The 16,893-nt window shown below is 42.6% G+C and overlaps 1 protein-coding gene across 1 annotated transcript in view; it reads left to right on the plus strand.

Annotated features, from left to right (window-relative positions):
* Positions 1 to 720: 720 nt before the first annotated feature.
* Positions 721 to 16,893, plus strand: part of TM4SF4 (transmembrane 4 L six family member 4) — a 51,502-nt gene continuing 35,329 nt past the window's right edge. Inside the window, exons 1-3 of the mRNA XM_085635081.1 lie at positions 721 to 1,130; positions 5,860 to 5,949; positions 15,930 to 16,063. Of these exons, the coding sequence (XP_085491207.1) occupies positions 957 to 1,130; positions 5,860 to 5,949; positions 15,930 to 16,063 (398 nt within the window). The 5' untranslated portion in view covers positions 721 to 956. The remainder of the gene's footprint in view (positions 1,131 to 5,859; positions 5,950 to 15,929; positions 16,064 to 16,893) is intronic.

Raw genomic sequence — 16,893 nt, forward strand, 5'->3', positions numbered from 1 at the left:
ATTGAGTACCTAGGGGCCTCCACAGGGTTTAATCCGGTACCGTAAACTAGGGCCAGATGTAGGTACTTGCAAAGTGGAGCCCTTCCTGTTTGCAAATGGTCAGTAGTTTTTAATTGTTTGCTTCTAGATTTAAGTTTACAAACCATTGATACATATGGGACAGAACTTTTATTTGGAAGGCATGCCCACAATGCGGGCCCTACCAAATATTGATCCATAACCCATTTCTAAACTCATTTACCGAGTACCAAATTCTTTTGCGATTCAGTAATTGCCAATAAGTTTGCGATTCAGTCATTGCAAATACTTTTGTTATTTGGTAAATGGTTTTAGTACATAGGTAAAAACTTTTTTGCGGTCACAAGCACACAAATTTAGTCAGTTGCAGGGTGTGTGACAACTAAGGAGTTCCACACATCTGGTAGTAAGTTTTCTCTGTGTTAAATGTTAGAGATGTAGAGCAGTGAAGGCATGGACAGGGGATGAGCTTGTTGAGGAGCTCCATGATAGACGCCCACTCACTGTAAACAATGATCTTTCTGTTGAGAGTTCTTATCACCCTTAGTGAGGGGTCATGGTCTACGGTGCAGAGGGCTGAGCACAAAATAATCTGGGACTGGAGCAGTTATTGAACCTGTTGCTCCAGGGCTGGATATCTTGTCTAAGTTAGTAGATTATTAACTGGGGTCATTAGTTGTCATGGCAAAATGAGAAGTTGATCTACTCTCATTGACATTTTAGGTGTGTGGGTGGTCCGAATCTGACGCAGCGTGCCACAAGGACATATAAATACCCAGATCTCTTCGTGAACAACACTCCTATTGAAACATCTGCAAGGTAGCCAGTGTCGACTACACCCGCAGGACAGGGTTTGGTCAAAAACATCGGGAAGCTTGGTGAAGATAATCTGAAATTTCGTTTTTTATTTATTTATTTATTCTTTGACTCCTGCAATCATGTGCTCTGGGGGGTGTGCTAAATGCCTTGGGATCACCCTCATTCCTTTGGCAGTGCTAAGCGTCCTGGCAAACATTTTGCTGTTTTTCCCTGGAGGGAAAACTGCCAACAGCAATGACCACATCACAGACGAGGTGTGGTTTTTTGGAGGACTAATAGGATCAGGCGTCTTGGTGAGTATACCCTTTAGTTCTATTTCATTTAACCATTTCATTAAAATAGGCTGATTTGTTATTTTACATTGTGATGGTATGGTAGCCATTGACGTACGCTCGCAATGCCTTAGTAAACCCTACCTACGACCAACAGCTCACTGTTGGGTCAGGCATTCACATTTTTTAATATTGAGTAATCCAAAGGCACTCATTATCAATGGACCTGTATTTGTGTAGGAACTCACCGTTGCAGGATTTCTGCTTTAGATTGGGAGTTTTAATGTATAGAAAGTGGAATAACATGGGAATTCAATTTTCTGCACCAATTTCTGCATATTTTTCCTCATCACTGGTCGATTTTATTGATGCACATTTGATCAGGGTTTTCCAGGTGAATTTGTAAAGGACCAACTTCAGGAGTCACTCTGCTCCATCTAAACTCAATATCCTGATTAGCCACATAATCCCCCACAATGCCATTCACAGTGAGGACCACAGAGGGGTCATCTGTGGTCAGATCACACGAATCTCACCAGTGTTGCTACATTTTTGAACCAACATTTGCACCATTTTGATTGCCTGTTCAAATGTTGGTGTAGATGTATGTGCCACATTGCTGCAGTGCAATCAATTTAACTCAGAAATGTTGGTGAAAAATTTGACTGACACTGGTGCAAACTATGGGATCCAGCACAGTGTCCACATCGTCAAACGTGGAAGGAACCGGTGCACCGGCTTTAGAAGACATTATCATGCCTATTGCGCATGCACTAACCCGCCATTTTACATAGATCTGGACACTGGAGTTCAAAAGTAAAAAGCTTCATGATGAGGAGCCCTTCCAGCCTATCTGCAGGAGCACAACTGAATGATAACCAACCTCTAATATGTGTTCACCGGAAAAGGGGCGTGCACGTAACAGAAAGCGCATGAGAATGATAAACTTGACACCCAAAATGATGAGATTTCGCGCCTGTTTCAGAGGTGGGTGGTTATGGTACTGTCTCCGATTTGTAAAGGCTGAAGTAAATCTTGTATTGGTAGTTTCTTCAATGGTGGAAAATCCACTGGTGAACTTACCCCCAGAATAGTACAGGGGAGGCTATTCTGCTGGAGGATTCTGAACCAGTGGAGAGTCCCTCAACAGAGTATTTACCATGTCCTCCATAAAGCTGTGGTTTTTCTGTTACCACCCAACTCTAAAGCAGGCCCTTTGACATTTATTGAATTAACAGGCTATTCAAATTAGGTTTCAGAGAACTATCACTATGATTGGTTTGTGTTTATAAGACTCTGGAATGTTTCAGATTTCCTTGGAAACTACCTTTCAAATTGTAAAATAAAAAAGTCAAACTTAAAACCCTCTTTCTCATTTGAAGCATCTATAGTTCTCTGATCCTCGAACAATAAATGGTAAATAGGTAAATGAATCCGGGTAAACAGCAGTACATGTTTAATTTGCATGTTAAACTGTCAGACACCTGATACATTGCAGACTTAGAATGTTAATGCACATCTGGCAGATCTGTTAAACTATTTACTCTCCAGCCCTGTTGTTTATTAGTGGTAAACTACCACCTCTGATAAAAAAGAAGTTCTTTTGGGTGCAGTTAAGTGAGGGCAGAACATGGAGAGGGTCAACAATTTTAGAGCACAAATGCAAAAAAGAGTACTCAAAGCTCCAGCTCTAAATAATTGATTTCTTAATCTCTCCGTTCCCCCTTTTTTTGGTCTAGTTTTGCTGCTGCCTACCACCTTCCTTTGAGCCTTGCCCTACAAGAAATACTATTGGTCCATAAAAAGAATGGGCCTCTGTACTACAAAATCACCGCGCGTGTTGCAAGACATTTTGCTGCGCCGAGCGGTATCTTTTTAAAATCGCAGGGATGTGTTATATTAACAATATGGCGCATTCTTGTGTTTTCCCCTGTGCTGGCGCACAATTGCCTGGCATGCGCCAGCGCTGGCACCCTTGTGTCATATTGCAAGGGTGCCTGCGTTGTGGGGATGATTGTATTTGTCCAGATAGGAACACCTTCCTGCATAAAAACAATAATTGATGGCATTTTCCTCTTTATCCGTGCCGCGGAATGCAGCACGCATAGAAAGAGGAAAAACAAGGAGAAATAAAAGTATTTCTCCTCATTGCGCCACTTCTACGCCTCCCTTGGGGAAGCGTAGGATTATGACACATTCCCAGCTTCACAAAACGTAAATCTGGGAATGTGTCAGGTTCCATGGATATTGCGTGGGAACACCCAGAGCAACACCCATGACATGCCCCATTCACGCAGAGTAATGCGTGAAAGGGGCCCATATTTACAAGGCCATGAAAAGTCAAGCAGGGTGACTTTACGTGGCCTTGCAAATAGGAGCAAGCACATTGTGCCGCCAGTGCGTTTAAAAAAGGGATGCACCGGCAGCGCAGTGGGCTTGTAAGTGAGGCACAATGAAACTAGCTCTTTTAAGGAGAAATGTGCTTTGAAAACCTTACTACACTATTATAGCAGTTTTTTTGAGACAGGGCGGTATAAGATCAGTGTGTGAACTCCAATAAAGGGTAGCCAGGAACAGGTGCTGCCACTACTTTGGCCAACCTGGCAAAGTTCTAGTCACTCCTTTTCTCAGGGGTCATGCAGGCAGGAGCAGGGCGTAACCAGGGTTCTTGAAACCCTGCTTACTTTCTGTAGGTTTCACTACCTGCTCTTCCCTGGACTATCATCAGCAAATAGTGCACTGATGAGGATGTTAGGGATGGGAAGAATGGCCTACTTAGTACTGGGTCAAGCATGAATGATGTCGCTGCCACTATTCCCGACCATTTTGCATATTGATGTCCATGTGCCGATGTGTAGCGGTTCTGACAATGAGAGCAAATGCTGGATACCCACTGGAATTCACACCTGTATCCAATGATTTTCCAGTGATCGCTGAAGGCCCCAGTGGCGGATCTGGCATTAGGAGTCTGCAGTTGCATGTACTCTATACTGGAATAAGGATTTAAGGTAAAAGCTGGTGCAGAATTGGGCGGTGTGGAATAGTTTCCGCTGGCGTCCTCCGATTCAACCCTCCCAAGGCATTTGTCTACCGCAGAAGTACCAAACGTAGATCCAGTATGGCTAGATCCATGTCAGATTTTCACTGTATCCACAACAGATACATTTCTATATATTGAATCTTAGTCGGTAGTCCTTTCCTAGTGAGTGATTAGCCTGATAATTTGGCATATATCTGCCATCCTGGACCTATATTGGACATCCCGATCTATTGAGTAGGAACAAGGGTTTTCTTTCGAATGTTAAATGTACATTTAAGTTGAAAACAAAATGCCTCCTCCCACAACTACCTCGCATAGTGTTGATATATATATTTCTTTAAATGTGAAAGGGTACAAATTTAAAAAAGGGTAATAGTGGTAGTTATGATTCACAAGAGGAAAACAATTCAGAAAAACAAGCATGATTTATTGCCCTAAACATCTTCTGGCAGATAACTCTCAAGTTGTCCTATGCCGGGCATGAGTATATCGTTTATTTGTTTTTTCCTTTCTCATTCTGGTACTAGCAGTTTCTCTTTTGCAGTACAAAAAGCATAAGTATAAGTACCAAAATATAAAGAAAAAAGCAGGACTGGCTCAGCTACTCATCCTGGACATGCAATAAATTGCGATTTCTCAACACAATGCTAGAAGACACATGACTTTGTAACGCAATAGATGACACATGACTTTGTAACGTAATAGATGATACATGACTTTGTAACACAATAAATGACACATGACTTTGAATCGCAATAGATGATACATGACTTTGTAACGCAATTGATGACACATGACTTTGTAAAGCAATAGTTGATACATGACTTTGTAACGCAATAGATGACACATGACTTTGTAACGCAATAGATGATACATGACTTTGTAACGCAATAGATGACACATGACTTTGTAACGCAATAGATGATACATGACCTTGTAACGCAATAGATGACACATGACTTTGTAACGCAAAGATGATACATGACTTTGTAACGCAATTGATGACACATGACTTTGTAACGCAATAGTTGATACATGACTTTTTAACGCAATAGATGACACATGACTTTGTAACGCAATAGATGATACATAACTTTGTAACGCAATAGATGACACATGACTTTGTAACGCAATAGATGATACATGACTTTGTAACGCAATAGATGATACATGACTTTGTAAAGCAATAGATGACACATGACTTTGTAACGCAATAGATGATACATGACTTTTTAACGCAATAGATGACACATGACTTTGTAACACAATAGATGACACATGACTTTGTAACGCAATAGATGATACATGACTTTGTAACACAGTAGATGATGCATGAATTTATACAGCAATAGATGATAAATGACTTTGTAATGCAATAGATGACACATGACTTTGTAACGCAATAGATGATAAATGACTTTGTAATGCAATTGATGACACATGACTTTGTAACGCAATAGTTGATACATGACTTTGTAACGCAATAGATGACACATGACTTTGTAACACAATAGATGATACATTACTTTGTAACGCAATAGATGACACATGACTTTGTAACACAATAGATGATACATGACTTTGTAACACAGTAGATGATGCATGAATTTATACAGCAATAGATGATAAATGACTTTGTAATGCAATAGAATTTGTAAAGCAACAGATGAGGCATGTCTTTGAACAACTTTTTCACTTTATTTTTGGCAGATGATCTTTCCCGCCCTGGTGTTTCTGGGTCTTAAGAACAATGACTGCTGTGGATGCTGTGGCAATGAAAGCTGTGGGAAGAGGTTTGCAGTAAGTAAAAAAAAAAGTGGAATTGGTTGAAAAAGACCAGCCAAACCCTAGGGATCACTGGCACAGTGTTCTGAACTCTTTGACAATGTAGCATTTTAGAAATTTGCAATTGCAACAGAAGCTTCATTAGTTATTTGGTGGTAACTGCAAGAGCTAGGCACATGGCCGCATTACAGAAGAGCAGAAGTAAGCTGCCCGGGGTAGCAACAGTACTGCGGAGAATGAAAGGAGTAGCGGTTAGCAGAGGCACTAATTTCCAGCGGCGGCCGGCACAGGTAAACGGGGTGAGGCAAGGGGGGGGCAGGGTGGGAGCGGTGAAAGTCGACAGACGAAGGAATAGGTATAATTAAATAAATAAATAACAACTATTCTGTCTTCTGTCGGTTCCCTCTCGCCGCGCCCTGCCCTACCCCAACGAGCCACCGCGCTTAGCTGTTCAGGGTGCCGCTGCTAATTTCCAGGGCTCTCAAATTGCTAGTAGTATACAGTACGGTGATAGCCCAACATCTGACAGAACTCAGCAGCATGCCTCACAAAGACCACCTCTTGGGAGGATGGGCACAAATCTCCATTGGCTGTATATTTTACACCCATGATCCGGCCTGGTGAGAGTGGCATATCTCTATGTAATCATTTACTCCTGGGTCATGCTGCCTAGCAGTGTAAAATACATACCAGTAAAAGTAAATGCAGTGCATTCTCTGAAGGACTGCATTCTGCTATTCCCTTAGTCAGTGAAAACCCAAACCTAGTAACTCACTCACCTAGAGGGCCCTTTATGCTGCTCAGCATCATTTTATTTAGGGTTACAGAGAATATGTGGCCCCATTTAGAAAAGGCAGCCAGCATTGTACGTCTGTTGACTTACGTGTAGTACATTCCCAACTATTTTAGATTTGAAGAAGAATTCAAGGAATGCTACTGGGCTGCTGAGACAGTTGTAGCCTTTTAGTAGTGCTTATTTGTGTAACAAATGAACGACAATATTTATATCCGTAACAATCATCAAGAGAATGCAGACCTAAATTACTGAATTCAAGAACTAAAAGGTAAATTTTTGCAACAGAGTATAATATGTTCAATAAGGTTAAAATACATCAGAGTCAATGTTTGAATTGTTAATAAACACTGTCATAGGTGACCATCAAACTTTTCTTTTCAGAGCCACACAGTTCTTGCACATGCTCTGTCCAATCTGTGATTGTAATAAACAACACACCACCATGCTTTCAATGTGGCATTTCAATGTATTTTCTAATTTATAGCTATCTGCTGAAAAACAATTACTAATAGAAGATTGATTCATCTATTATTAATGGGTTATGCCATCCTGACTTCAGCTAAACTCCTAAGAAATATATTGTATAAGGTGTCTTGTAGGTTCACTTTAAATAGCGTCATGTTCCATCAGATGAAGGCAAAGCTCCTGCAGCTTTATGGTTTATTAGATATTAATTTAGACATTGTGGTGCTTTAATTGTCACCATGATAGGTTTTCCAGTTCCGGAGACTTGATGCACTCCTTCGGGACCTAATCTGGGACGGCAGTGCCAGAGGGTTGCATTGGCTACCCTCTGTCGCCACCCACTTGAGGGTGACCTTTGAGTCCTGGACTTTGAATTGTACTTTCTAGCAGTTCAATTCCAGTGGATCGCGAGATTGCTTGATGGAGTGGGCCTAGCGGATCTTGATCTGGTGGGCCAAGAACCCAACCAGGGACTTCTGTTGGCAAACCTGTTACGTTCGGCAGTCAGGATTCCACACCCGGGTATCCTTTTGTTTACTGCCCTGAACTACTAGCAACATGAGCTGAGACGCACTAGTATGGTGTCCCCTTATGCCCTTGAACTCCCATTGGTGCAACGCCCTCATGGCGAATCATTGTCTTTCTTAAGCTCAAGGCAGATGGACTCCTAGACGAAGGTATGGTTGGTAACCCTAGGAGACTGTTTCCAAACAAATACTTTAATTCCCTTTGGTAAACTGGTAGAATAGCCAGGCCTGAAAGTGGTGCAATTCATTACTTATGAAGCCCTTACTCATGCTATCTGGTATTTGTGGGGGGATGTGAGAGAGGAACCTCCACCGCATGTGGTCCTTCAGTTACTTCTGACCCTGGGATCGGGATCTCATTTGGTCTTGTGGTTCTATAAGGCCCTAAATGGGCCGGAAATGAAACCTTTTGGCGCTCTCAAGACTCATTGGCCTGCTGATTTGGGTAGGGATGTGACAGACGCTGAGTGGGGGAGGGTACTTGCATATCCACAGAAGGTTTCTTGCAACACATTTCTTAAATACATTCAATTTAATTATATCTGTAGGACATATCTTACACCTCACAGGATCCAGTCAATATATGGTGGGGAACCAAGGAGTTGTCATCGCTGTGCAACTTCAGAAGCAGAATTTGGACACATGACCTGCGGGTGTCTTGGACTTGTAGGGTTCTGGTGGGAGGTAATTTTGTGTCTTAATAAGAACCTGTCTAGAGCCCTCACTAATACACCTGCTGTTTGTTTACTCAGTCTGTTCTGAGGGCAGGCCTCAAGAAGGTGATTTGTAGACTTGGCATTGGATTTTGACTGGCGGCGTGGGGCCATGGCCTGGATATCACCCTCGGGACCCAGCGTTGTGACATGGGTATCTGAAGGTAGTCGCTGGGCACGGCCAGAAGAAAACGCACTTCAGAGGGAGGAAGCTAGGGGTGTAGGTCACAGACTTATTGCTCTTCTCTGGAGGGAAGTTGTTGATGAATGGGAGTCCCCTGGGGATGAGGGAACAGTTGACATTGAGGAAGGGTAGGCTGTGGGGTGGAGTCCTGGTGGGTGGCACATATATGCTGCTGTAGATAGAATGAACTGCCTACCCTTGACACCCCCCCCCCCCACTGCCCTGGCCCGCAGCAATTGATGTTGACCTGACATCCTATAATAAGCCTTAGACACGCATGGACACAGTCAATGTTTATATTTTATTATGTATATTTTAAATGTGTATTAATATTATCTTATGGTATTTAAAGCTCCTGAAATAACCCCAACCCTGAAGTGCAGGTGTTTTTTTTTACTCTGCTGGTAGAGTGTCGGTATATAGTTGTAGATCTAAAAAAAGAATTCAGTACTTATTTTGAACTGTATTACCAATAGCTGTAATCCCAGAAATCTGACTCAGAGTTTATTCCGTACCGCATTGTAATATTTTTGAAAATGCCCAAAAACACAAAAGTGTTAAATAAATTATAGGTTTTCCGTCTGAGAGAAATAACAGCAGGTTTACATCCAGAGCTCTGATTCTGATTCAGGCACAGGAGTTTTGCTGAAACTTTACCCCAGTAAAAAAACATCAGGTAAAACCTGGAAGAAATCCAGCAATGCTCACAGTGGTGAAAACAGGCGGCATCACCACATCATGCCTCATTTTGAAGTGCGGAGATCGAAATGATGCAGTAATATTATACTTGGCAAATGACACTCCCCTTGGTATTGGTATTCCCTGGGAACAGTAGAACAGGTTCACACCAGAACATGCGCTTCTATTGGAATTCTCAAGGGCATATTATCAAGCCCTTTATCGCAGCTTCCTGCCGCTAAAGCAGCGATAATTTTAACGCCGTTCTTGATAATATGCTCCGTAGAGTCTTAAGGATAGTTGGTCTACCCGTATGACACTGCCGATGTACGGTCCTAAGCGGCAGTGCAGTAACCAGTCATTACTAAGAAGCTGCATTTGAGGTCACAAGACAGGGGGGCAGAATTCCCCTAAGTCCCACAATTATGAAGCTAAAATTATCGCTCTGCTATTCCCTGTGCACCCCACAGACAGCCATTGCCTCTCCAGTTGGATAGTTGCAAACATGTTATCTATCTAAAGAAAAGCTTGAAACATATAGGGGCATATGTATCAAAAACAATTTTTGCGATTCTCAAATTGCAATTTTTAGCAAATCGCAATTAGAGAATATCAAAATGAAATGTATGTAGGATTTGCTAAAAATTTTGCGAATCCTACATATTCCTTATTTGCGATTCGCAAATTGAGATTCGCACATAAGGAATTCCTTCCCATTCATTCCTATGAGTTAGGAGGCCCATAGGAATGAATGGAAAGACATTCTCAATTTGCGATTCGCAATTAGAGAATCGCAAATTGAGAATGCAATTTCAAGGGTGCCAGTGTGTCTAAAGGACACCCTGTTGCACCCCTGCAATATGTATGTGTGCACATGTGGTGCACATACATGCCCTAAGGGCATGTATGTGTGCCACATGGCAGTTTGAAAAATGCAAAAAAGTGCATTTTTCAAAGAAATCGCAAATTACCACCAACTTGAAGTTGGTGGGAATTTGTGATTCCTTTAGGCTAAATCGCACTTTTTCTGTGCTTTCTACATTGCATTTTAGGAATCGTAATTTGCGATTCCTTAAGTGCAATCGCAAAATAGAGAATCACAATTTTGCGATTCTCTAATTCGCAATGCCCTTTTGGGATAATACATCCCTAAAGACCTTTCCTCGTTCTTAAACGGGCCGATCGTAGAATCGCCCCATTTGCGAACTGGAAAAGGGCTTGATACATATGCCCCTAAGTAAGTGTTCACGATGTCAAATAAAGAGTCTTTCAAGGCCCTTCTAACTCCCCGTTGAAGACAAAATGTGGCATAACCTTCCCTTGTCAGTACTATGACATAGTATCTGCACCAGCCGCGGCTGCGGCAGGGAAGAGCAGTGGGACCAGGTGAGGGGGTATTTCGAGAGACGACCACGGGGGAAAATTAAATAATTAATTAATTTACCCTTGTGATCGTCTCTCGAAATCCCCCCTCACCTGGCCCCATCGCCCCGCGGCTCATCTGCACTGTAGTAGATAGTTCAGATATTTCAGGAATTATAATAATATGTCACCTAGGGTTTAATACATGTCATTATATTGTTCCATTTCACTTTGTGTGAGAACTCCATGTCTCCTGAAAACGACCTAATTTTTCTGAATTTGACCCAAATTCTTTTTGCTATTATCCGAAAATGAGAAAAGTAGTACAACTTTTAATGCTGTAGGCAGAGCTACTGGAAATTGGTGATGCTGCAGCAGTGACATTTGCTACATAATTACGGATTCACTCCAATCCACCATCTGCTGTATAATTTGCAGACTTCATCCATAACACAGATCAAAAGGTACTCAACTTGTGCAACACATGGTGTTGCACAGTGGTAGACCGTGACAAATGTTCTGTTTAACTTTTAGTTGCTGATTGCCTTATTCAGCTTTTACAATTAGTCTAAGGAGGTGGAACCTTTAACTAGAAAATAATAACATGTATTAAAATGACAAAATAGTGAAATAATACTGCCACAAAATGTGTGACATTGCGCAACATAATTTGCCTTTTCTTGCTGCTTAATTAAGTCATCCCGGCCACATAATTTGGTACCTCATTGCCGCATAATTTTAGCGCCCCAGGCTAGAGAAGATTTCTTTATGGGTTTAGGTAAATTTTAACCTCACTCCTCCTTGAGGTAGAGCGCGCGGGAACTGTTGTGAGGGATCGATTATCGACCTCGAAAACAGATAGAACTTCCATGTGTTGGTTAACTTAAGTAGTCTTTTTAAAATCAAACATTCTGCTTCTAGGATTCATAAAACAAAAGGCTCCTTTAATTTTACCGGTTAAGTGCTGGCATAAATTAACTTGTGCCCTGTGCCATCTTATTTCCTTTTTAATATTCTAGGTAAGCATTTTTTTTGTGACATGACTTAGCCAGATTTATGTTAAATGAAAAGGGCACAAACAATTGTGTTCCAAAACAAAAAATGTCAGATTAGTTACAGTATATATTCTTTTTTTTCAGTGGGATACTCACAGTAGAAATATTTTAGAGTGGCCGAAAGCTCCATAAACCGCACTTTCCCGCCTGCCCACCCTTTCTCTTGCCTTGTCACGAGCGCCTCTTGTCATACTGACCTTTGTCCGTGTTCCTGTTTGCTCACTTGATACTCCCTCCGACACGCCCTCCTGAACCTTCCCCACCATTCCCTCATACCCATTAGCAATTTGGCGCCAAAAAAGGCGGCCAATTGAAGTATTTTTTTATTTGGGACAAGTGGGTTACTTAAACATTGACCAATGCTATGTCAAGCATGTTTGAGTTGTCGGGAGTTTTCCACCCAATGACATAAATCCGCCATTTTATCTCGTTTTCTTTGAAACAGTAGCAAACCAACCTCCATTTTAGATTATGTTCTTGCATTACAGTCGGCTTGCCTCACACCTCAAAGTAAAATTCTAAACAAGCAATACTTAGGGCCTTATGTATGAGGCTTTACACTGCCGATGCGTCACTTTTTTGTGACGTTAAGGCGGCGTACACCATGCGCCACACTGCGCCATATTTACAAAGGGACGCAACTAGGCAGATGCCTCCCTTTGTAAACCCCTGCGTTAAATCATACCTGCATCAGGTATAATGTATGTGGGGTGGGTGTTCCCCGTATAAATGGCTCATAGAAGTGGCGCAGTGAAATCTATGAGATTTCACTGCGCCACTTCTACGAGTTCACTGCTTCAAATTCTTACTCCTGCTTCACAGCAGGCATAAGGACTGACAGGCCTTTTTACATGGGACTCGCCCATGTGTAATGACACATTGCTGGAGTTGCATTTGTTTTGCAACACACTCCAGCAATGTGTCATTACTGCACCACCAGATACATCAGGATTTCTGACGAACCTGGTCAATCCTTGCGACATGGAGCGCCGTACTGTAAATAGGGCACATCCATGGTGTCGCTAAGAGGGCGCAGTGAACAGTGTTGCATTGCTGTTTTCAACCAGCGATGCAACACTTTTCATAAATCAGGCCCTAAATTCTCAAAATCATACTTACAGGCACATAAATGCAAATGTTTTAGGAACTTAGCGCAAGTTGTGCTTGCTGTCACTTAGCCCAAGCACTTGAAAATGTTGTATCAACACACAAAGTAGGGACAAAACCATTTGCACAAGTGACATCCCCTTTCTTGATCCCCCTGAGAGTAGCCCTTCTCAATGGACTTCCCAGGCAACCTCCCGCAGGGGGATGTAGTCACCCTCCTGCAAGGGGATCTCTAATCCCTTTTAAAAGTGCAGGCCACCTGCACAGAGAAACACGGATCAGCTTTTAATTAGCTGCTCTGTATTTCACTTGAATGTGCTGCCCTTAGTGGCATAGCTAGAGCTAGAGCCGCCCATGGCGGTCCTTGTGTTTCATCTAAGAGCGGCGGGAGGGGGTGCTGATGATTCCTGCGACGGCCACAGGTGAGAGCGGGGTGGAGGCCGCCGCCCCAAAAACCCGTGCTGCCTGGGTCAGAACTCCCCTCCTTGCTACGCCACTGGCTGCACTGGGGTCAGCACGAGTTCTCAGCTGCCCTGGGGGCAGTGCATTCTTCATCATAGGATGCCCTTTCCCTGTTTGCAACTGCTGAAAGGTGCACAGTGGTGTAAATAGGGAAAGTGTGTTCTTCTAGTAATTCTGTCCCATTTGTCCCAAGATTGGAACCTTGACTCTCGGATCAGTGAGATCTGTAACTGGCCCCAACAGACAAGCTCAACAATGATCAGCTGCCCTTTTCTGCCCCATTAAGAGAACACATGATCTGTGACCATGGGGCTTATTATCTCACTATCAGATCCCCTTTGGGACCCTGGAGCTTTGACCTTGGAGCCGGTTTGATTTGACACCAAAACTCTCCTTTTGAGAACTGGAAATCCCACTTCTCTTTTGGGTGGTGTTTTTTTAACAACTCTAGTATATTCCTAGATGCAAGGACCCAACTCAGTGGCGTAAACTCAAAATGATGCCCCCCCCCTGCAGAATTGGCTTAATGGGGGGCCCCTGAATGTTTGGGCCCCCCTACTCTGAACAGGTCTGCTCGATAAAGCAGAATGGCCTTCCCAAGCATTTAACTGTTAATTAATCCATGCCATTGCATGACTTGCAGGCATTGTGCAAGGTATGCAATGGTATGGCTTAGAGGGTGATGGGGCCCCCTCCAAAACAAGAAACCCTGGGGACCCCCTGTACCGAGGGTGCTGGAGGGGTCTTCATTACGCCCCTGACTTAACCCCATTGAGATTTCCTCCGTTGCACCAAAATGCCGCAGACAACCGAGAAGCCAAGAAGCATGGCGCTATAATAGTGTCATACGAGGACGACACTTAACTGTTGTTCACGTGCGAGAAAGGCTCTGACTTCGATGGGACCAGTATAAAGAACTGTCTCTCTGAGATCTTCTCGTGGTTTAGCTGTAATCAATTAAAATGCAACTCTGACAAATCACAAATTATTTTCTTTGGCCCTCGTCCGCACGAGGCCTGGCACTCTTGGTGGCCACAAGACATGTCCCCCCATCGTCTGAGGTCACTACTGTGAAAAATCTGGGGTCAAATTGGACTCTGCCCTTTCTATGAAGGTGCAAGTCCAATCAGTGGCAGGTACCTGTTTTGGCACACTGAAAATGCTGAAAAACATCCTCCCACTTCTACCAGTCTCTCATCGTAAAACAGTTGCCCAGGCCTTATTGATATCGAGACTGGATTATGTTAATTCTTTGTATCTGGGACTTCCAGAGTACCTACTAGGTCGTCTGCAGATCATTCAGAACATGGCAGCCAGGGCCATCTTCTTAACTAGGCCCAGGACACATACCTCTCATCTCTTGTCCTCACTTCACTGGCTTCCACTGAAAAAAAGAATTCACTTCAAAGCCTTAGTCCTGGTCTTCAAAGCTTTCCATGGGATTGGGGCCCCATACCTAAGGGAAAGATTTCAGCCTTACATGCCTCAGCGCTCCTTAGGATTTTCTACCCAGTGTTTGATCTTGACTCCAAAGGTTAGGGTCTCACAGGTAGAGGGAAGATCTTTTCAAGTAGTAGCATCCCCACTCTGGAACAGCCTCCCCTCCCCCCACTGCAACAGAGCCCGGACCTTCTGACATTTAGACGGAATCTGAAGACGTGGCTTTTCCAGCTTTAGGCTTTTCTGGCTCTGTAGTTGTGGGTGATTGTCCGTCAGTGGTTATGGCGTCTTTTCTCAGCGCCAGGACACTCTTCGGAGTAGCCGGGCACTCTACAAATTCCAGATAACATAACATAACAACCTAGGAATATTTGATATAATGGTAACGTTTTGTCTGGCACCTTTGGTCATTGAGTCATTGTTCCTAGAAAACAAAAATAAATGAGACCCAAATGTCTCAATAGTTCCTGAGGACACAGCAATCTTTAGCACACTGTTTAACACCGTCCCATAGACTGAAATGTCACACACATTTCTTCAACAGATGTACTTGGGGCCAAAACTCAGCGCAAGATTTTTGTCAATACCTTGTGTATTTTTATGTTGTTACTAATTTTATCTGTCCTGAATGTATATGTAAATTAAGATCTAAAAGAAATAGCTTTATCATAGTGTTTATTATCTGGAATTGCAGTATAAAACATTATATGAGTTCTAAGTCTCCTACAACCACCCGGATTAAAAACTGATTGGTCAATTTAGATACCCATGGGGACAGCTGCTAACAATATCTAAGTTGACCAATAAACATGTATGAACCTAGAGAAAAAGACTCACATGATACACCTCACCTGTTTAAAGGCAAGTATTAGTGCTGAACTCATTATGTGTTCTACAATTTCTCTGGATCCTTATACATGATACCAGCCAGCGAGACTATCAACAGTTTAATCCAGTAACTTTGAAGGGGAATTGAAGTGGACATAGAATTATCAATCTTTGAGGATAACATTTTAGTCCAAATTTCAAAGATATTCAGTTTGGTTTCTCAGTTTGTCCTTCTTGGTTTCCTCTCATATTCTTCTAGTACATATGCACTATTAAATTTACAATCTAATACTTATGAACTTTAGTATGTGTGTAGAATAGTCATCTTTACCTAAACAAAAAGCAAAACCCAATGCCCTGTTTTTCCCTTTCCATTAGATGTTCTCCTCCATTATATTTGCTGCTGTTGGGTTCATAGGAGCTGGTTACTGTTTTGTCGTGTCTGCTGTGGCAATACACAAAGGCCCAAAATGTGAAAGTGATGGAAACTGGACCTATCCCTTCGTTGATGGGTAAGAAACAGCTGTGCATCTGGGAGGAAACAATACAGTTGGTCACTTATTGCAAATATTGTATGTACGGAACCTATTTGAGAAGTGTGCATTTATGTTTTTTGTGGCATGACTGAGAAAGACAACAAACGAGCATTGGCAAAGCAAATTGGTCTGGCTTTGGCTCACATTTTTAGCCTTCACCAATGCTTGTTTTGTTTGTCATGGTTTTTGTAGGAATGTATTGCCGAAGGAGATGCCAGACCATCAGCAATACAAACAAGCATTGGCATAGCAAATAGGTCTCGCCTTTGGGACCTTATAAGTGTTTAGCTATGCAACAGTTGCATAACTAAATACTTATAAGGTTCCAAAAGCGAGACCTATTGGCTATGCAAAGCGGCCGCGAAAGTGATCGTGATCAAACATCAAAGTGAAAGTAATCGCGGTAAAGCGCAGCCCGCGCGCCCGCGCACATGCACTGTAGCTCTAGGCTGGCCTGGTAGCACTTTTTGGAGCCTTCTCAATAAGTCTCGCCAGACCAGCGCATGCGCTGGGTCAGTCGAGACCTAAAAACATGCTTGGAAGCTTCTGTAGTGAAAAGTAATACAACTTAGACTAGATACCTTAAGTCATCATTCCTTTCCTGCACACTACACATTGTTGACTACTGCATACACTGGAATATTTAAGCAGAACAAACCTTTGAAATCAACGAGAAATAAGTGTGTTTTTTGGCATAAGCTACAATTTTCTCTCCCTGGACTTGAAAACACATTTTAAGGTACACCACAGGAAACCCCTTAGGCTTAAAACCCTTACATGAATGCAGAAATCTAGCTAAGTGACAG

The sequence above is a fragment of the Triturus cristatus genome, chromosome 11, assembly GCF_964204655.1.
Source record: "Triturus cristatus chromosome 11, aTriCri1.1, whole genome shotgun sequence".
In the NCBI taxonomy this organism is placed as follows: Eukaryota; Metazoa; Chordata; class Amphibia; order Caudata; family Salamandridae; genus Triturus; species Triturus cristatus.